The 21744-nt window shown below is 42.4% G+C and overlaps 1 protein-coding gene and 1 long non-coding RNA gene across 11 annotated transcripts in view; both read left to right on the top strand.

The window, feature by feature from the left end:
• Window positions 1-11203, top strand: part of LOC118899073 — a 51335-nt gene extending 40132 nt beyond the window's left edge. Inside the window, exons 2-3 of the long non-coding RNA XR_005020876.1 lie at window positions 1563-1731; window positions 9902-11203. This is a non-coding gene — a long non-coding RNA (uncharacterized LOC118899073). The remainder of the gene's footprint in view (window positions 1-1562; window positions 1732-9901) is intronic.
• A 4759-nt stretch (window positions 11204-15962) lies between these two features.
• EMSY (EMSY transcriptional repressor, BRCA2 interacting) overlaps window positions 15963-21744 on the top strand; it is an 82117-nt gene continuing 76335 nt past the window's right edge. For 9 of the 10 annotated variants that reach the window (XM_036860040.1, XM_036860038.1, XM_036860044.1 and 6 more), the window contains exons 1-2: window positions 15963-16074; window positions 17786-17894. In XM_036860040.1, the coding sequence (XP_036715935.1) occupies window positions 17825-17894 (70 nt within the window). In that variant the 5' untranslated portion in view covers window positions 15963-16074; window positions 17786-17824. Of the gene's footprint in view, window positions 16075-16368; window positions 16440-17785; window positions 17895-21744 lie in introns of those variants that run through there. The other variant, XM_036860035.1, reaches the window with a different exon arrangement.

Here is a 21744-nt window from a genome sequence, read left to right as displayed (position 1 = left end):
GGGCATCGGTGAGGAAGTAGCATATATAGACTTCGAGGAGAGAGACAGTGTATTCTGTGATAACACCAGAGAAAGGTTTTCTTACTCTTAAAAAAAAACACAAAAGAGATGATCCTCTTCTACTTTTGCATATTGTAGTGTCAGGATGTGATGTCTGGAACTGTGGCAGTCATCTTATGTTCATGAGGAAGGCCAGCCTAGGAAAGCCTACAAGCTGAGGTTGGAAGAGCATAAAGACGGAACAAATCTGAGTCCTTGAAGAATAAACCAATCCTGGAACTTCCCTACTTCTAGACTTCTTGTTTTGTGAGATAATAAATTTTCCTAATTGTTTCAGCAATTTTGAGTTTTTATTTGTTACTTGCAGCTGAAGACGTTCTAGCTGATACACATGTACTTTATCATTTGTCACCAAAACTCAATGAGGCTGTTGTTATTGTCCCTATTTTACGTATTAGAAAATGAAGGCTCAGAGAAGTTGGGTAATTTGTCCTTAGTCACAGAGACAGGAAATGGTAGAATAGTATCTGAACCTAGCTCTGCCTAACTCCCGAGCCAGAGTTCTTAACCACATCATACTATGCAAGACAATGAAAACCCAACCTGGTCTGGCTGGCTCCAAAGACCAGGATTGTTCCTCCACATTTCATTGCTTCCCAGTTTCTGGGATGAAATTCTCAGAAACTTGAATCCATGATGTGTGGTGGTTAAGATATGATGGTGCCCATTAGGAAGAGGAGGGACAGCCACAGGATGCAAGGCAGGATGGTTGCAATTGAAAGGGACCCAGACACATGAATTGGTTTGGTCTGAGTCCCCCGTTACCAGCAGACTGGGCCTTTCCTGCCACTGTGGCTTGAGAACATCTGTTGTAAGGGATAGCCTGGCCTCCAATAAGACACAACTGGACTAACTCTAATGCTTTTGTATATAAAATTTCTCTCTTGCCCCAGGTTTAGTTCTACCTGGATGGACCTAACCACTTTCCAAGTCCCCCGACAGGAAATTACCTTGCATCATCCCCTGGCAGTGAAGCCAGGATGTCACAAAGAGATTCTTATAATCAAATGCAGGATTAGACAAAATAACAGCTAAGGTCCATTCCTTTGCTGAAGAGTCTAGGATTACCTGAGAGGTGCCAAGAAGCCTAGAAAAACATTTGGGGTCATCCTGAGAAAGTTCCAGCATGCCAGGGCAGACGACTTGGTTTGAATTTGGTAGGAAATGAGGAGCCAATGAAGGCTTTTGATCAGAAACATAACATCCTCATGGGAATACCCTAGTGGTCCAGTGGTTAGGACTCCGTGCCCTCATTGCCGAGGGCGAGGGTTCGATCCCTGGTCGGGGAACTAAGATTCCGCAAGCCGCGTTGCATGGCCAAAAAACAAACAAACAAAACCACACACAAGCATGCTCAGCATTAGGCTTTAGTGTATGTTAATTCAGCAGGTACAAGCAGAATTGATGTGGGAAAAGATGGGGAATCGGGGAGATCAATTTGAAGATTTAAGGGATCCCTTCTCCCTTACCACCTAATGAAGGCATTCCTTTCCTACTAGCAGAGCCCAAGTGTCTTGCATACCACAGAAAGGCAGCTTCAATGGCCTGGGAAGAAACTCACACTTCGCTCTGAGGGTTCCCGCCCAGCTCAAGGCTCACACACGTCACGGTGCACTCAGCAGAGGCGCTGACAGAGCCAGAGGACCAGGATCAGTTACACAGGGAGAGGAGGTAAGACTGCCAGAGCCAAGCTGCAGAGAATTATCACTGAAGACAGGAGGCCTCAAAGGAGCTCAAGGCAGCCTCTCAGCCAGCTGTGAGGCGCTCAGAGGAGGAGTTCCAGGCTCTGGGAAAGCTGGAGGCCTTAGGTAGTACTTGGAAGTGCACGGCTGTCAGTCCCAGGATGTGAGGACTAGGGGGGTTTCTGAAGGATCCAGTAACCCTCTTACTGAGAAGCTGGGCCAGTTCTGCATGATTACTGAGAGCAGTTTGGTCTTCTGGCCCTGGATCTGGAAGCAGGGGTTGCACAGCATTTCCTCCACGCTGTCACCAGCTGCAGAGAACCCCTGCCATTAGCTGCCTCTGGGCCATGGACAAGCCCTTTTCTGAGCCCTCTCAATTTCTTCCTACTTGATTCATCACCTATTTGAGGCTCTGAAAGTCAGTGCTGGCTTCTCTTCGACAGGCTCTGGCCAGACATACACATGTCTCCTACACCCTCTTTAAGACTAGCACTCCTGGCACATTCCTTCTTGATGGCCTGTGAACATTGCAAAGTTTTATGAAAAGTAAGGCAGCCCCATGTAGTCATCACTCCTTATGTAGCAAACCCTGCAGGTAACATAAATGAGTGAGGGACCTGGGTTTAAGAGAAAGTTGCAGTTCTCCAACAGATACACATTTCTTCATGTCCACAAAGAAACATGCTATTCCTCATTTTTTTTTTTTTTTGATTGCCTGGCCCTTGTAATCTAACCTCCATTTCCCCACTTTTCACAGAGACATGGGTACTAAGAAATATTTCTTCCCTTAAAGAAAAACAAGAGTGCAAGTGTGATGATAAAGGGTGTGGTGGAGACTTGCAAGTTATATAACACCCCTGGCATCTAAGAAGGACAAACAATACTCAGCTAACGTGAGAATGAGAGCCTGGTGTGGACAGATCTTCTGATTTTTCAACAGAAGCTGGAAATCCAGGATTTTATGTGAAATCTCCGAATTTTAAAACATTGGCTCATTTCCCTCCACTTTCCAACTGTGCTTCCAAGCCCTTCCCACCACACCAACCCGCCTGCAGCCCCCCCCAGAACTTGATCTCTCCTGTCTTCACACCTCTGCAATGCTGGTCTCAGTCTGCAATGCATGTCCTCCCTTTTCTCTGCCTGGGAATTTCTTAAGCAATTTCTTAAGACCCAGATCAAACTATACTTCCTTCTGACAGCTACCCTTCTCCTTGTAAGATTAGGTGCTCTTCATTCTCTCTCTGCTCCCACAGTACCCTGCACATACTTCAACCAGACCTCTTACTACACTGTCCTGGAATTGCTGGTTTCCTTGTCTTTTGTTCGCCAGCCTGAGAACTCCTTGAAGGCAGGAACTTTTATAGTCTTTGACCTGAGAATCTAGGGTTAGGAGGGTGAGAAATATGCCAAGAAAGTAGAAATAGTTTAATCAGAGGGGAAAACAAGATAGAGAGCCAAAGCCCTGAACATTTCAAGTAAAAGTCCAAGAGGTGATTGTAGGTAGTAAAGAGAAAACAAGCCCAGGAGCCAGGAATCGGGATGATTAAAACAGGCTGGGAAGTGGAATGGTTTAAGATAGAAGCTATGGATGAAGTAAGGGTATCTGGAGCCTGTTTTTAGTGTGCTGAGAGCATGATAGGGACAGAGAAGGGTACACTTCCTTAATGTCTTTGTGCTGGACTCCATTATTAGCTTGATAGTCTGATGAGTTTCTCTTCTCCATTTCAAGGATTCATTCTCAGCAAGCATCTGTTGAGCATCTATTCTGTACCAGGTTCTGTTAGGTACCATAACTATAGAGCAGAATCAGATATGATCCCCGTGCTTGAGCTTGTGGTCTGGTGGAGGAAGTGGATGCATAAATAGATAATGACAAGAAAATGAAGTAAATGCTACAGCAGAGAGAAGCAGAGAGCTATGGTAGCACAGAGCAAGGGCTCCTGATCCATTAAGGTCCAGAAATGTAATTTACCTGAGAACATACAGCTAGGGAGGATTAGAATTCAGGTCCTGTTAGACTTAAAAGGACACTCTTTTTCCATTGTAGAAAATTGGGAAAAGACAGAAATGACTTTGTGATGATGGAGGCAGTTTATGTGTGTCAGCTTGCTTAAGCTGCAACTGTATGATTCTAGGTTAAACTTGGTTTAAAAAGAATAGTTGCTTGAGATTTGGGAAGCAGAAGTGAATCAGCAGCCATTGCTCTCTGAAGTCATGGGTCTGACAGCAGACATGGAGGTGCCAGCAGGTTCCAGCTTGTCTTCACTCTCCTCCACTCCACATCCAGCTCTTCCCACTGCTGACTCTGCTGGCCCATCATAGCTCCAAGCCCACCACCAGACACTTGGCTGTGCACCCACAGACTTCCCCCTTAGACTTCTCTATCAGCTCCCCCATCACAGCCCCATTCTGCAGCTGGGTGTGCTTGGTTTCTTCTGGTTGGTGACTTCACTGATCTCCGCCCCCCTCCACTTTCAGAACTACACTGCCCCAGCTCCTCCCACAACTGTACAAGTTCCAATTCCTATAATAAACCCCTTATCCCATAATTCATAAGAGTTCTGCTTCCTTAGGTGAACACTGACTGAAATACTGTGTTTTTCCCAAGGATGAAAATAATTGAGTGAATAGAAGAACAGACTAAGGTTAAAAGTCTATCTTCACCATTATCTCCATAAATCCAATGCCCCTGCACTTAGCAGTTCAGTAAATATTTGTTGAGTTGGACTGAATTTTTAGGTTGCTTCCAGTTCATTGGTACAGATATCACTGCAAAGAATAGCTTCTGGGGAAGAGATTTTTAAATTTGTTTTTTGCTTTTGCTTCTGTTTAATTCTTTTCCTAGGATCAGTGCAAAGGTATGGAGTCCTTTATGGCTCAGGCTCTGAAGTTTTGACCCAGGACAGTATCTGATGTGTTGACTGTATGTGTTCATCTCCTGTGTTATAACAGATTTTCCTCTGGCTTCAATTTTCCTCTTTCTCCCTCACCTTCTACTCCTTGCGAAAAAGAAGAAAACCTCACTCTTGTGCATTTTCTCCAAAGAAAACATTTCACACTCTAATCAGATCAGCAAAAAAAAAACCCATATATTGAGTTACCCTTATGGGAATGCTCCTCTGGCCGGGCTGAGTTGGAAGTGAGAGAAACAAAGACATCTGGAAGTGGAGGCTCTGCTCACTCAGGCTGGATGGACAGCAGTCAACTCTGAACCACTTAATTGCAGGGGAGTTTCCTCCTTGCTACTTAGACCATTCAACGCTGGTTGAGAGAAGACATGTTACATGCTCACTTTGCCTCCTGGAAAGCTGGGTTATATGTTTCAATTAGATAACCATTTATGAAATGTCTGTCCTAAGCTAGTCCCTAATGTAGTTGCTGGAGATACTGCCCTTGAGGCATTTTCAGCCAAAGTGGGAGGGAAACACAATGAGTTACAGCACAAGTCAGTTTATACTAAGTGCTAGAAAACAGGCATAAACAAAGCACTACAGAACAGAGGAGGGAGCAGTTATTCTTGATGAGGGAGTCGGGGTTGGGGAGGGGGAAGAAGTCTAATGGAAACCTAAAGAATGTATAGGCAGGGGGACCTAACATTTTTAAAGAACTGAGCTGGGTTTCAGAGAGCTAACAGTTACTGATAATCTATCCTGTGCTGGTCACTGACCCAGGCGCTGTACATACGTTATCACATTAAATCTTCCCCAAAGCTCATCTGGAGGAAACAGAGGCACAAGGACGTGAGGTAACTTGTTCAAGAACTTGAATGAGGTAGAACTGGATTCAAACCCAAATCTTTCTGACTTCCAAGAACATGCCCTGCTCCTATCTGTGCTTGGAGAATTATTTTCAAAAGACATTTTGAGACGGACTATAAAGAATAAGAAGGATTTTGATAGGCTTCAAAAGGCAAGGGGGTGGATGAAGGGACAGGGTAAAAGCATTCCAGGCAGAGGAAGAATGGAAGGAGAACAGCCCCAGGGCAGAGCATGAAGGTGTAAGGCCTGCCTGGGGAAACTAAGGCAGTCTGGGTGACTGTGGGAAGACATTGCCACATGCCCACACCACTGTCCTTTTGGGTTCAACACACCATTCAGTAATTCAGTCAACAGTGCTGGGGATTCAGAAGTCAAAAACCTCAGTCCTTGCTCTCAAGGAGTCTCCTATCTAATGAGAGTCTGGTGAGATAACTGCTATCAGCACTGATTGCCTTGTACACTTCAGCTCAGGGTGCGTGTGTGTGTGTGTGCACGCGTGCGCACATGAGCACACTCACACAAGCGTTATTTGGACCATTTCCTTCCCACAATCGTTTCTCAACACATATATTTCCCAGGCTCTCCATAAACACGTGTTGCTTTATTATCTCTGCCTTTAGCAAGGCTTGGATTTGAACTGCTGGCCTTGATGCGGTAAGTTTTTTTTTTTTTTTTTCATGTGCTAAGTTTAAAGCCCATAGCATCTAAGTAAGTGCCCTTTCACCCATGAGAGACCTGACCTGGTCTTCCACTAGCTTACCTAGAAAATAATGATCAGTCCTAGGGTTACAGGAAAAAAACCTTCACTGGAACTGACAAGAAAGCAGACACTTTCTACCATTTCTCTGAAGACTTCACAAGTGCTCAACACTTTTTGAAAGAGACTATGGCTCCAAGGCTTTCATTCTGCTGGCTGCAGCAGAGTTTTAAAAAATGCATTTCATCTCTGGCAAATCACAGCAAATGTCATAAACAGCTGGAAACTCTCTGAGGTGAAGACAAGTTGAATATTATGTTTGGATTTATAGCCCCCTCCCCCATGATAGCTGATTTCCATTTCCGACAGGGTTATTATTTCCATCTTCATGAAATATCTTGGATCTCACCTTGGATAATCACTGATTATAATCAGCTCCTCACCTGAGGCACCTTAGCACTTGGGTGAACCTGAATTTTTTTTTCAAAAATGAACTAGGGAAAACTTAATGTGTGAGATTATGTCTTTATTTCCATTTTCATTTGCAATTCCCTTTAGCTTTCTAATGATCAAGTCATTAATCAGTGTCAAATCACCATCCAGAGCACAGACAGTATTTCTGCCACTTGGGTTCCAACGAGGATTAAATGGCAATAACTTGTGTTATTAGGTCTGGTGCTCTCTTGTGAGGTACTGTGGTAATTATTTAGGGTACGGACAAGATCTCAGTGGCCACCTAAGGCTTTTAGCCAAGAGTGTACATCACAATCTTCTGAAATTTGATAGAGCACCCCAAGTTGTTCTGACAGGTACTCCCAGTTGAGGACCACTAAGAATCCAACATCCCTCATTTCACTTCTATGTGTCCTTTTATGCTTCCATGCCTTTGCTTCTATTTTCTCTGCCGTGACACCCTTGATACCCTCTCCTTACTTCTCTGCCTGGTAAAATCCTGTTACTTTGTGAGGCCCAGCTCAAATGCTACCTCTGCTAAGAAGCCTTCTGTGATGGAAACAATCCTTTTCTCCCTGATCCCATAGCACTCCTTAAATGCCTCTGTGAACGTTCTGTGTTACCACGTTCTCCTATGGTATATAGAGCTAACTGCATGTGTCTAACTTCCCCACTCAACTGTGAGCTCCAGGAGGATAATTGTTGTATCTTATTCATCTTCATAATTTCATGGCCTGACATTCATTGAATGAATAAGTTGATACCCCAAAGAAGTAAACATTGGCCCATTAAATTTAGCCAGATCTAGGCTTCCTTTGCATTTATTCACTAAGTTGTTTACAAAGAAAGATGTGCAAGGATGTGAAAGGGAAGGACCTAAGGGGCCATGATGTTAGTTTTTAATATTCTTTTAAGAACATCACTTTCCCAACGAACACGGTAACTGCTTTAATTTGAATTAGTAATGGAAGGCTAGATATCAACTTGAACTTGAGGATGGGTTTTCAGAAAAGCAGACAATCTCACCAAAATCCAAATCTTAATTGATTGGTTCAATCTACCTCTCTGGGTCTCAGACACCTCTCCTGTAAAATGGGGGGGTTAAACTGAATATCTCTGAGGTTTCTTCTAACTCTGAGGATCTATGACCTTAACCACAATCACTAGCCAACTGATGTAGCAGTTTGTTTATTCTGGCTCTACTCCATACTTAAGAGAAAGAAATATTCTTGGTAAGACACTAAGGAGTTTTACAAAATACATTAAATCATAACAATAATATAAATACTAAAAGAAGACTTGGAAATACAGTGAAGGGAAAAGGATCATCCATGGTTCTACCACTCTAGTATGCTATTGTTTTGGCATGTTTTTCTTCCATTATTACTATTATTTTTTTGATGTTTACATATACATGCTTTTACCATGTACACAAGCATATTCCTTGATGTTAATTATTTGTAATTTTCATCTTAAATGACTACATACTGAAACAGATGTGGGGTATGTAAATACTCTCCTATTGTAAGATAATTGTCAATTTTTTTAGATAGCATTGAAATTAAAATCTTTGTATATGTAAGTGTTCCCATATTTTGGATTATTCCCACAAATGGGAATCCCATATCTAAGGGTAGGAACATTTTTATGACTCTTATCACATTGCCATCGTTTACTTTAGTAAGCATCTCTGATTTTGCTGTGCGGCATTCTTTTATTTTCCTCTGATTATAGTACCCTAACTTTCCTAAGGGAAACCAAGCCCACACTCACACCCACTCCCTGTGCTTTGGGAATAACTGACTTTACCCACACCCTTCCTCCTTTCCCAGAGAGTAACATGTGGTTCAGGCCTGGCAAATCAGGGCATTACATTCCCCTGGCCACAGTTCAGGGATTGGCATGTGACTCAGATGGAGTCAACAGCAACAGAGCAAGACGACTTTTGTTAAGACTGCTGGAAGAAATGACATGTGCTCTTTTCTTCTGAGCCTATAAGCAGGGGGATCATATAAGCTGGAACTGCTGGGAGCCAACACATGTAGCCTGAGAATGAAGCTAACACAGTAGAAGACAGAGCTGAGGGATGGAGAGATACTAAGACTGGCCCTGTTAGAATCCTGGATTCAGTAATGCCTGAAGCCAGAACTACCCCAGCACTTACTTTTAAGTGAACCAAAAATTTCCATTGTTCCTTAAATCATTTTACTCACTCACTCATTCACCCATCCATATATTTTCATCTATCATTTGTCTCTCACATACACACACACACACACACGCGGCCCCTAACTGGCACAGATAGGTTTTTTTCAATCCTTTTAACTTACGGCTTTTTAAAATTATTAATTAATTATTTTTTAGAGCAGTTTTATGTTCACAGCAAAATTGAGTGGAAAATTCTCATTTGCCTCCTATCCTCCCTCACTATCAACATCCCACACCAGAGTGGTACATTTGTTACAATCGATGAACCTACACATCGATTATGATATGATAATGACACATAATTATCACCCAAAGTCCACAGTTTACATTAGGGTTCACTCGTTGTGTAGTACATTCCACAGGTTTTGACAAATGTGTAATGGCTTGTATCTACCACTGTAGTGCCCTTTTACTTTTTATTGAGGTATAATCTACAGAAAGGACACAATTTACATGTGCACTTGGTAAACATGTACAGCTTACATGTACAGCTTGGTAAACTTTTACATGTGCATATCTATTTATATAATCCCTACCCAGATCAAGATATAGAACATTTATAGCACCCTGGTACATTCCTACAAGCTCCATTCAAGTAGTTGCTCCGCTAAAGGTATTTATTCTTCAGACTTCTATAACTACAGATTATATTTTACTGCTTTTGAACTTTATATAAATGGAATTTCACAGTATGACTGCAACCTCCTAGTCTCTGAACAACCCAGGTCTGCTGTCATAATGGGAAGACACTTTGGGTTTTGCGGGGAAGGAATGAGTGTGTTTTGCTTGTGAGAGGGATATGAATTGTTGTGGACAGAGGACATTTTCCAAAAATGGCCACAGCAACATTTCTGGTCCCACAGAAATGGTACAGAGTTCTTTCAGAACTCTACCACTCTTCTATCTAGCAATGGAATCTATTTCCCTTCCCCTTGAACCCGGTGGGCTTGACTGTTCCAATCAAGAGTATGGCAGAAATAATGCTATGACTTCCATAGCTTGATTATAAAAATGATATAGTTTCCTCGTTTCCTTCTCTCCAGTCACTCACCCTTGGAATCTGGCCACATGCTGTAAGGAAGCCTAGGCCACATGGAGATGCCACATACAGATGTTCCCGCTGATAATCCCAGCAAAGATTCCAGGCAACAGCCAACATCAATTGCTAATCATATGCATGAATGAGCACTCAGATGATTCCAGCTCTTAGTCTTCAAGTTGCCCAGAGGAGCAGAGATGAGCTGTCTCCACTAAACCCTACCCAAACTGGAGATTCGAGAGCAAAATAAATCGTTTAAGCCACAGCAATGGTTTGTTATGCAACCATAGGTAACTAGGACTCTGTAGTATCTGTGTGTTCTTGGGAAGTCTTCTGGTGATATCAGACTTTGGATAATTTCTTCTCTCTAGGCCTTGGTTTCCTCAGCTGTAAAATGGAACAATAATTACTACATCATGGGAATGTTGTGAGGTTTAAATGAGATAATACACACAAGGTGCTCTTTTTATAATGGGACTTAAACAAATGCTACCTAATATTATTTCAACTTACTTCTGTCAAGTTGTTCTAGATTTACTGCTTTGTACAAATTCCCTTTCATGGTATGTGTCATATACACACAAACATAAAACCTGCTTTTGTATATACACACCCAGGCACATCACAATACCGCAGTTTCTACATTGCTCTCTTGGAACACTTGTTCCGGGGGACGCCAGCTACCATTTCATAAGGATGCTCAAGCAGCCTTATAAGGAGATCCATATAGTGAGAAACAGACCTCTTGCCTCACTAACTTGCCAACCATGTGAGTGACCTACCTGGAAGCTGATCCTCTAGCCCTAGTCAGCCTTCAGATGACTGCAACCTTTTAGAGATCCCAAGCCAGAAACACCCTCCTAAGCCACTCTTGATTCCCATAGAAACTGCAAAAACTGTATGAAATTAAAAAAAAAAAATATTGTTTTAAGTCACTAAGCTTTGGGATAACGTATTATGCACTAATAGTTAACTAATAGATCAATCATCATGAGGAGGGATGCAGGGAAGAAACTGATTCAAGGTTGAGGGCTGTTTCAGGGTCAATGTGGAAGGACAGAGATGGCTGAATGGACTTGAAAGTGTTGATGAGACTGAGTTTGAAATAAATCATCATGGAGTCCAGGGTAGAAAGGGAAGAAAGCAAAACCAGATGAGGGAACAGATTTGGAACTGGGAGACTGTAAACTGCAGATTTCACTGAAGCTGAAGAGCAGGTTTGGTGAGGGTAAAGGAGTAAGAATCTGCAAAAAAAGAAATTTTGTTTTGAATGTGGAATACCTTGCTTACTGATTCAAAGGTGGAATGGGACTTCCCTGGTGGCACAGTGGTTAAGAATCCACCTGCCAATGCAGGGGACATGGGTTCGAGCCCTGGTCCGGGAAGATCTCACATGCCGTGGAGCAACTAAGCCCCTGTGCCACAACTACTGAGCCTGCCCTCTAGGGCCTGCAAGCCACAACTACTGAAGCCCATGCGCCTAGAGCCCGTGCTCTGCAACAAGAGGAGTTACTGCAATGAGAAGCCCAAGCACCACAACCAAGAGTAGCCCCTGCTCACCACAACTAGAGAAAGCCCACACACAGCAGTGAAGACGCAAGGCAGCAAAAATAAATAAATTTATTAAAAAAAAATCTTCTCCTTAAGATCCTTTCATCCCTAGAGTGATGGAATGAGGATGAAATGGAGTTTGAATGGCTTAATGGTGAAAGCCTTAAAACAGGGGTAGTTGACCTTAATACAGATGTAGTGACAATTCAGGAGAATGCCAGCCTTTATTTCTGGTTCAGGATATTGAAGATGGGGGGAGAAGGAAGAACTCCATTTGAAAGGGCTTCAAGGGAAGCAGTGAACTTAAGGAAAACATTAGATTTCAGACTAGATTAAAAGGTGACAGCAGTGCTCTAGGAAAAGCTTAGATGTGTAAGGATGTTTCTTTGAATTAGCATGGGTTTGCTTACAAAAAAGCTAAAACTTTATTCTGTTAGCATCTGGGAGCCTCCCAAGTTTTATGCAGGGGACTGACAAGTGCTTTGAAGTTCAGAAAACGCACCCTGACAGTAGTGGCAGTATGGTAGATGTACTGGCAAGGAGTATAGAGAGGTTCCTTTGGAGAAAAAGTGTTGGTATAAAGGTCCATCTCACACAGGTGAGGGGGCCTCATCATCAGCCTACTAAAACAACGGGGTCAGCTACCTAGGAAGTAGAGACTATAGAATTGAATGGACAGTTGGGGAGAGTAAGGGACGCAGTGGACAAGGCAGTGGCCAGATCTTTTACCTTTTTGAACCTGTTCTAGATTGTTCCAAGCACTTCTAATCCTCTATTGAGCCTGGATATGTAATTGCCAGTTATCTCCAGTTTACTTTCCTTCTTTCTCTTCTGTCCCCCAAATCCACTTATTTTGATCTACTATTTGATATTCTACCTGTATATTTAAAAAAAATTTTGGTCTTGCTATTCTCTTTTAGTACACCTCTGGCTATACCAGTGTGGTAATAAAACTTTCTGATGGTAAGAATCTACGGGCAGTGTGATACAGTGGAAAGAGCAGCAGTCTGTAAGTCAAAAGGGCTGCTTTCCAGTCCCAGTCCTGCCATGAAATTCTTGTATGACTTTGGTTAACTCATTTCTTCTTTGGACCTCAGTTTTTTTTAATTTAGAAAATGAATCTCTAAGGTCTTATCCATTTCAATTTGCCTACCTGTACAATACTATAGGAGCTATTTTCAGATATTTTCATGATAATGGTGAAATCCACCTTCTCCAACAGAGTACTACAAAATTAGAATGGTGGATGGTAGGCATCTTGAAGTTTGTTCCAAGAAACCTGCTTAATCTGCTTTGTGAATAGAGGAATAAAGTTTGAGATAGGTATTGTATTCCAATGCATTTTCTCAGACCAGAGGTAGAGGAGAGTGGTTCTTATTTACCACACATTTCCTGGAGTCAAAGTGCCTTCATTCGAATTCATGGCTCTGCTACTTACTAGCTTGTTTCACTGGGCAAACTACTTGAAATCTCTGTGACTTAGTTTCTTCATCCATAAAATGGGGGTAATAATGTATCTCATAAAGCTATTGTGGAGATTAAACACGTTTATTAGGTATGTAACAGCATCTGGAACAGAGAAAGCCGTCGATAAGTATTAGCTATTATTCTTATGTGCTAGGCACAAGAGTGTACAGACTCTTGTGCCTCCTTAAAGAGCTCACTGCCTGGTCAGAAATATTTTCAAACAAATGACCATAACTCAGTGTTCTGAGTTCTGTAGCAAGATGTATAATAAGTGGCGTAGGAGCAGAGGCAAGAATGCCTGTCTCATCCTAGAGAGAAAGGCAGGGGCAGGACAATATTCTTGAGGGTAAAGTTTGAGTCTGATTCTTAAAGAAGAGAATTCAATGTTGGGAACATTTGGGAATATGGAGCAGTAACCGACAGCATGGGGAAGGCAGTTTCTTGCTGCAAAAGACAAATACGGTTCCAAGGAAAGGGAGGATGTGTGGTAGATCAGAGGTAGTAGTTGATGCCAGAGCATCAGCAGTTGAGAGCTTGTTAGAAATATAGGCTCTTAGGTGCTACCCAGACCTACTCAATTAAAATTTGTATTTTAACAAGATACTCAGGTGATTCTTTGAACATTGAAATTTAAGAACCACTAGTCCAGAGCAGACACTGGAGCCAAGCTGCTTACGTTTAAATCCTGGCTTTACCATTTACTTATTATCATTATTATTATTATCATTATTATTATTATTATTATTATTTGGTCGTGCCACTGCAGCATGGGGGATCTTAGTTTCTCGACCAGGGATGGAACCCATGCCCCCTGCAGCGGAAGCGAGGAGTCTTAACCACTGGACCACCAGGGAAGTCCCACCATTTACTTATTATTATTTTTAAAAAATCTTCATCCTTCCTGTTTTTAAATTTATTTATTTATTTATTTACTTATGGCTGTGTTGGGTCTTCGTTTCTGTGCGAGGGCTTCCTCCAGCTGTGGCAAGCGGGGGCCACTCTTCATCGCGGTGCGCGGGCCTCTCACTATCGCGGCCTCTCTTGTTGCAGAGCACAGGCTTCAGACGCGCAGGCTCAGTAATTGTGGCTCACGGGCCTAGTTGCTCCGCGGCATGTGGGATCTTCCCAGACCAGGGCTCGAACCCGTATCCCCTGCATTGGCAGGCAGATTCTCAACCACTGTGCCACCAGGGAAGCCCCTACTTATTTTTTTAAACATCTTTACTGGAGTATAACCGCCATTTACTTATAATGTGTAACTTTAGGGAAGCTATTTCACCTCCTTCCTATGCCTCAGTTTCCTCATTTGTAATTAGATAATAGTTTCTACCTCATAAAGTTGTTTTAAGGATGGAATAAGTATTTTAAATGCTTAGAACAGTACTTGGCACCTACCAAGCCCAAGGATAAGAGGAAGGACTATAAGATATTCGGGGGACTGCAAGAAGAGAATTCACCCAAATCTATAGGATTTGGGTGAATTCCAGTCAAAGATCTGGAGTTATAAAGCCCAACTCCCTTCAATTGGGTGAGTTCTTGAATATCTGTGTTTTTCTCACTCCTAGTAGGGGGTAATCTTAATTATACCTGCCTCACTAAGATGCTCAAATCAAAAAATATATGTTCAACTACAAAATCTTCTATTAAATTTCATTTATCATCTTTCCAAGAGTTCTCAAGTATCTGGCCAGAAAGCAGGTGGTACCTCAACTCAGTAGGAAACAGATGGAAAAGAATGCATTGGAAGATCAGGGAGGGAGTGGTGGGAAAGCCTAGAGACTATTTGTCCCATTTCCTGCCTTTCTGAAGGGGCAGACTTGGGTTTCAACAATAACAATTTTCCTGGGCCTCAGAGAGGAGTTTTAGCTAATGGGCAAATAGTACACAAATGCCGTTATTTATTTTTTCTTCCTAACCTAACCTACAATGGAGATTCAAGGACATGAACAGTCTCACACGTTTGTATAGTGGTCCAAAATTTACAAATAACTTTTCTCTACTTTGTGTATCACAACATCCCCATAGGGTAATATTAACCTAACATTTTATAAGAAAACTTTGTTAATATCATAAAGCACATTAACAACTCCTTTCCATTTGAGTATTTTTACCAGATCCGATGTCTCCCAAAGTACAAAATTTAAAAGGGAGATCAATCACAAAACTTGATTGGATCTTCAACAGTAGCAGGTACTGGCTTCGATCTTATGGCCGCGATTATTTGTATATTGGGCCCCTTTTCTCATCCGTAAAACAGGGGCAACAATACCCTCTTCACACAACTGTTCTGTTATTAAACACGAACAAAGGCTGAAGGGTGAACCTACCACGTCGCAGGGCCTCAAATAAACCCCTTCTCCTTCTTGCCTTTGATAGATACAGCACTATCATTCCCACTTCACACGCGGAGAAACCCAAAGTCGAGAACGCTCGGGTTCCTCTTCTCTACTTGCAACTCCGCAACCCCCAGATCGGGTACGCGCAACTGCGATGTCCACTGTGCCAGGTGTCGTAGCGTGTATTCTCTCTCCTCGAGCTGCGTCTGGCGGGGCTGGAGGCCGCTGATAATTGCTCCCAAGACTCTTGAGGAATCCGATCCTAATCCTCAACGGCGCTTCAGGGACGAACCTGCTTTCCCACCGTCCCTAACCCCCCCTAGAATAAAGGTCGCGGGGAACCCTCAGCTCCAGGTACCAACGCCATCTTGACCACTACGTGTGACGCCGCACGTAGCGGAGAACGCAGCCCATTGGCTGGGAGACGGCATGCGGAGGCGAGGCGCGCGAAGCCGGAGAGGAGGGTGTGGAGGACAAGCCAAGGAAACTACAATCCCAGCCTTCCTTGCGCGTGCACACCAAGAGCGAAAGAGGAGGGAGTTTGGGTTCGGACCACAACTCCCAGCACTCCTCGCGATGTCGCTCCTTTCCTTTCAAAACGTGCAGAAAAAGAGGGACAGAAGAATGGAGGCCTTCTGGTGTCCGTTCTCCGAAAGGCGGGAAAGGCGAACTACACCTCCCGACTGGCAGCGCGCGGCTGCGCCTGCGCCCTGATACCTGTCGCCATCTTGCCCCTTCTGAGGCACAGCAAACAAACCCAATTCCTGGTGTCCCCTAGTCTTGGCGGAGGAGCCTTTTAGATGAGCCCAGAAAGGCCGGGCAGGTGGGTGACTCTTAGACAGGGTTCTGGGAAGAACTGGCAGGATAGCCAGTCTGGAAGAGCGCCGGGCCAAGCATTCGGAGCCCGGCTTGGGGCGCCCAACCCCATCCTCCGTTGTCTCCTAACGGGATCGTGGGGCTCCCGAGGTGGGCTGAGGGGGACTCTGGCAGGCCTGGTGCTGGGATTGCTGGAGTCCAGCTCTGGGGGCCTCCCGGTGAGTCTCGGTCGTCTGCCTGGCTGTCCGAGCGTCTCCTCTTTCTCTCCGTTGTCCTCTCCGCTGAGGAGGGAGTGAGGCGCTGATGCCTGCCGGGGCCCCTGACTCCGGCTACCGGTTCTGAGAGGGCTTGGGTCGCGAGCTTGACATTGGGGTGAGCGCGGAGCGGCACCGGTGAGGAGGGTGGGCGGGTTGCTCTTGTTGTGGTGCTGCGAGAGAGTGCGTGTTTGGGGAGGGGGCGGGGCGGGCTTGCCTCCTTGACACTTGAGTGGGGGAAGGATTAGACAGGATTCCGGTTCTCGGAGCGGGCTCCGGCAACCTCTACCCAGGTTTCCAGTGCGATGCGGCCCCGCAATGGGGTCCGCTGGCGGGGACGCGTCGGGATGCTGTGACGTGGTGGTTGATTCCGGCGGTCGCCGGCCGCCTCCAAGATCCTGTCGGGAGGCGGGGACTGGCTTGTGGAGGGAGCTGATTCCTTTGGCTCTGCCCCTTCTTCTTCCTCCCCACCCCTTTTCTTTATGTCATTCTGCCGGCTGGGGCGCGCACTCCAGTTCTACTTGCTCTGGGTTGGTTCTTAGATGAGAGGACTATGGGAAGTAGGGGGAGGGGGTTCAACTTCAGGCGTGGAGTTGGAGTTAGCAGTCCCAGCTCTTGGAACGGGAGATGGCAGTTATTACGGGTCGATGCCTGACTCCTAGACGAGACACTGAGCTCGCTCATTCATACATTCACTCACTCGCTCATTCATTCATATTACTTGCTCTTCTCAGTCATTCATCTGTTTATTTAACAGATATTTACAGCGGATCTGCTGTGTGCTAAGCAGGTATAGTGCAAGGGCCCAGCGCTGTTATCTTTTTCTCTAGACCAGGGAATTCCCAGTACCAAGTTCCTGACATCTAAACTTTTGGTTAATGTTTTTTTGAGGACTGCTGGGTGTAAATTCATGTTTCATTGTTAAGACTCGAGGAGAACGTACTATATTAAGTTCCATTAACCCACTTAACATCCTAGGAACTTGACGTATTTTATTTCATGTAGCTCATAGTGAGAAAGCCGGCAGAAGTCAAGTGACTTGCCCAAGGTTACACAGGTAGTGGCACCTATTTATGAAATAATGTGTCGGCCACTAGGATAAGAACTTCACATACACTGTTATTTAATCCTCATAACAAACTGAGTGATAAAATCTCTGTTTCACAGATGTGTAAAATTTATGTTCCTATAGGCCAATTTACCCAGGATCACACAGCCAGTAAGTTGAAAGATTGAATTAGAACCTATATGTGTCCAACGCCTATGCTCTTTCCACTATGATAGGCTGGAATAGTAAGCTCGCACATGGTTAAATTCTTCATTTGTCAGAAGTTGGAAAGCATGGAGGTGAAATAGGGTTGTGAGATACTCTTACTGGTTTTGCTTCTTAGCGTGTGGATCTCCACGTGAGTGGGCTTTTGAATGTACTTTCATAATTTGAGTTTTTGGTTTTTGTTTTGGTAGGGAAGACAAGCTCTTTGGGGCTACCAAAAAGAAGCAGCAATGCCTGTTGTGTGGCCAACACTTTTGGATCTCAGCAGGGATGAATGCAAAAGGATTCTTCGAAAATTGGGTATGATTTTCATTTTTGATGTTTCATGCCTCCCTATGATCCTTTTCCCTTTCTGTTTGGGTCATGGCTGTTTGCATGGATATCATATTTCATGATGGTTAGAAATTCTTTAGAGGTATAGTTCTTGTCTTACTCTGTTATTTCCCTAGTGCTTTCTATAGTGCTTTGTACACAGTAGATGCATGAATCATATTAATAATAATAGCAGCTAAAAGTTCTTCAGGGCTACTGGGCTATTCTGAGTCCTTTACATTCAGCATCTCATTTAATCCTCATTCAAACCAAAAAGATAGGTATGTTTCTTCTTTTGTCCCCATTTTACAGATGACAGACCTGAAGCTTAGAACCCGAAGTAATGCTAATAGTAAGTCATGGGGTCAGAATTTCAACCCAGGGAATAGGATTCCAGTCTCATGTTAACATACTTTTAACCTTCATGAATGTATGTGTGAATTACATACTGTTTCTGAATTCTAAGTTAATGTAAGCTATGCTGACTTTTCCAAATTACATTTTACTTTCAGTAATAAAACACCATTTATGCCTGTAATGAATTATTTAGTGCTTCTTTTCCTTTAGAGCAGCCTTTCTCAACTAGCATTTAGGGAGAGAATTAAGCCCTAATACTAAGTTATCCATTGTATGTAATGATGTATGTATTATCCTTGGGAAAATTGAGAAAAAAAGAGTTGCTCAAATCATTTTCTGTATTCTGTGGTTCACATGAGAATCCTTGGTTGAGAAATGCAGCCTTAGACTGTAAGGTCCAAGAAGGAACCTTTTTGTCTTATTTACCACTATAGTCTCAGGCCAGCACATAGTAGGGACTCAGTAAATGAAAAAGTAATTTGAAAAAGAACATTAGATGTTTTGGCAGTGGATAGGAATTATTTAGATATCTGTGACTTTGAAGGGGAAAGTGTGGACCTTGAATTCAGATAGACCTGGGGTCTTGGTCCTGTTACTAATAACCGACATGATCCAAGGACAAGTTGTTTAATCTCTCTAAATCTATTGACACTTTTGTAAATGAAGGACAATAATATCTGCCTCATAAGTTTATGTGGATTAAGTGTATATAAAAAGGGCCTATCACAGTGCCTGACATCTGAGTATATAGCGTTTTAAAGCAGTTGCTTTCAGACATTATTTATTTGCAGGTGAATCTTTTCTTCAAAGGAAATCTTTGTTGGGAATTCCTATGCATAAATCTGAATCATAGCTAATCTGGCCCTGCCTGCTAATAACCTTTGCCCTTTTTATTTCCCCTTAGGCCACTATGAGGATTTCTATATTTTAAACTACTTCTTAGCATTGTATTTTAGCACCTCTAGAGAGGTTTTTTGTTTTGTTTTGGGGTGGGTTGGTTTTTTTGGGGTCAATTATTCCTTTTTTTTTAACCTTATATCCAAACTTTTAGTACTAACTCAAGGGTGATTTTCTACACACTTATATGCAATTGCTCTAACTTGCTAGCTACCAGTTATAAAGTTGGATTTTTATTTATTTCATAGCTGAAATAATTGCAGATCACAACTGAAGTTGATTGCGTTAGAGTTTCTGGGCTTTGGGGACCTTGAATCAAGAGATGATGTTTGAATATAAAAATTGTAACCTTTAAGTCTAAATTTATCCTTAATTTTAGTCAGAGTTGTGTGGGTAATATTGCTGAAGAGCTGCTTCTATACAAAAGAAAACAGCCTTCCTAGAGGGTAACGTCATCTTCAATGACCCTTCTTTTGGGAGGTGAGCCTTGAGAGTGATTTGCGGAAAGACTTCCTCCCCACCCGTTGGCTCATTATCATAACAGTGAAACCTCTGAATTGCTTTCAAACACTAGCTCTAGGTCCAAAGTTTAGAGAAGGTACTGTATTTAAAAATTAGCTTAAAATATTTTAAGAATTAGCTTTAAAAAAATTCTTTTTAAAAATGTTATAAATTATTTTAACACCAGATGCTAAACATTACATTTTACTTAAATGTAGAGAAATTGGGATAGAGAATTTCTTTATGACACACTGAACATACCAGTGATAGATAAATGCTTCCTTCCTTCTATCCTGCTGCTCCCCTGCCCTATTTTTTTATGACCATTCCTGAACTATAACTCTTACATGAGGCTTTATGAACTATAGTATAATTGAATGGCTGGTTTGTTTAAATGGAACGGGTTGAGGGCTTTATAAAAATAGTTTGGCAAATCTTTTGTTTTCTGTGTTTTTTCCTGTGTTATTTCGTTATACTTATGCGTCATTAGAGTTAACACTGTAATAGAATGGTACCAAATATAATACCAGAAATTCAACTGAGTTTGATATTTGTCAGAATCTTAGGATTCTCATCAAATGAAATCCACAAATGTGAATGAGGCTGGGAAGCTAGTAAAAGTTCTTTGCAATGAGTGAGTTTCTCATTGAATGAAGGGGGGAGGTATGCCTTGGATTGTGTAGCTATGAGAACTGTGTTCTGAGTTACAGTTTTGTGTGAGGTTGCCACCTCTTACTTTTGTGCATGACTTTTTAGTTGGACTTGGAATGAGACTTGAGATGTCAAGAATCTTTGTCTTTCTTTAGTTAATTTCACTTTTTTTGAAATATCGTAAAATAGTGAAATTTTGATCACCATAAATTCCACAGGCCAAAAGTAAAGTTTTTCCTCAAACCACTTCCTCTCTCTGACCTCTCCATTTCTTTTTATGGTATTGCCATTCTACTAACTATCTTGGAAACTGGAAAACCTGATTCTTTTCCTTCTGCCATTCCTTCCACATTTAATCAGTCACTGAGTTCTATCAAAAACTTTTTAGACTGGAAATGGTGGCTTTTCTTAGTCTGGCCCCAAACAGTTTTTCCATTTTTATCCGTGTTGGATTTTAATCACCTTGAGGATAAGGACTTTGTTTTGTTCATATAAAGATTCTCCATGGTACCTTGTAGTAGTAGTGTTCAATTAGTAGTTTGGTTTGAATTAGCGACTAACCAAGTACGGACATATTTTTACTTTCCCTAGTGTAAAACTCTCAAAATAGTCACTGACTATTACTGGAAGTTTAATGTCTCTGTGAAACATTATATGCTCTTTTACTCTCTCTGTTCCTTTTGCACATTTGCATTTCCCCCACTGCCTGCCTAGAGCACAGTTCTCTTTCTGATTAAAGCTTATGCTTCCAGACTAGATGATGTGTTTTTCTTCTGTGCCTTCACCACTGTATTGTAAACTGTATCAGAATTGTCTGATGACTTGTTTCACTGTAGCTTTATTCTAGAGTTAACTTCTTAAGGGCAGGATTTAGCATACTATCTGGTATATATAATGGGACTCAATACTGATTTGTTGAATAAAATATTCCATAAATGGGGCATAAACATTTAGATATAGTGGTTTCTTAGTTATCCCCAGTGTCTTTCTGAACTCTACTTTAGGTCCTGATAAAAGCTGAAATATATGTTTCCTGGAACAAAGTATTTCCTTCGCTACTCCAGAGAAGCAGAGTTTGTCCTTCCAGAGAGACCACATGAAACATCTACATAATATCCAGCCTAGATTGAACATGCAAGATGTTTACACATGGGATAATTCAGTTGGACCAGACATTTCTATTTAATATGGTCAGCTCACTCTTCTATATAAAGTCTTTTCTTTTGATAGAACTGTGAATAATATGAACTGAATGAGGCTACTGTTTTATTGTTGGTGTAGTACCTTGGATGCAGGTATGCATGCCTTAATTATTTGGCTAATATTCAGTATCTGTTGTATGTAAGGCATTGGCAAATACTGGTAGCAACTTGAATTGAGTAAGAAGATAACTGTAGTCTGGACAGTTATTTCCCATCATTTTGTTTTGCTC

The sequence above is a fragment of the Balaenoptera musculus genome, chromosome 8 (assembly GCF_009873245.2).
Source record: "Balaenoptera musculus isolate JJ_BM4_2016_0621 chromosome 8, mBalMus1.pri.v3, whole genome shotgun sequence".
Taxonomy (NCBI): Eukaryota; Metazoa; Chordata; class Mammalia; order Artiodactyla; family Balaenopteridae; genus Balaenoptera; species Balaenoptera musculus.
Note: the sequence above shows the minus strand (reverse complement) of the source record. Positions and strands in the feature narration are given on the sequence as shown.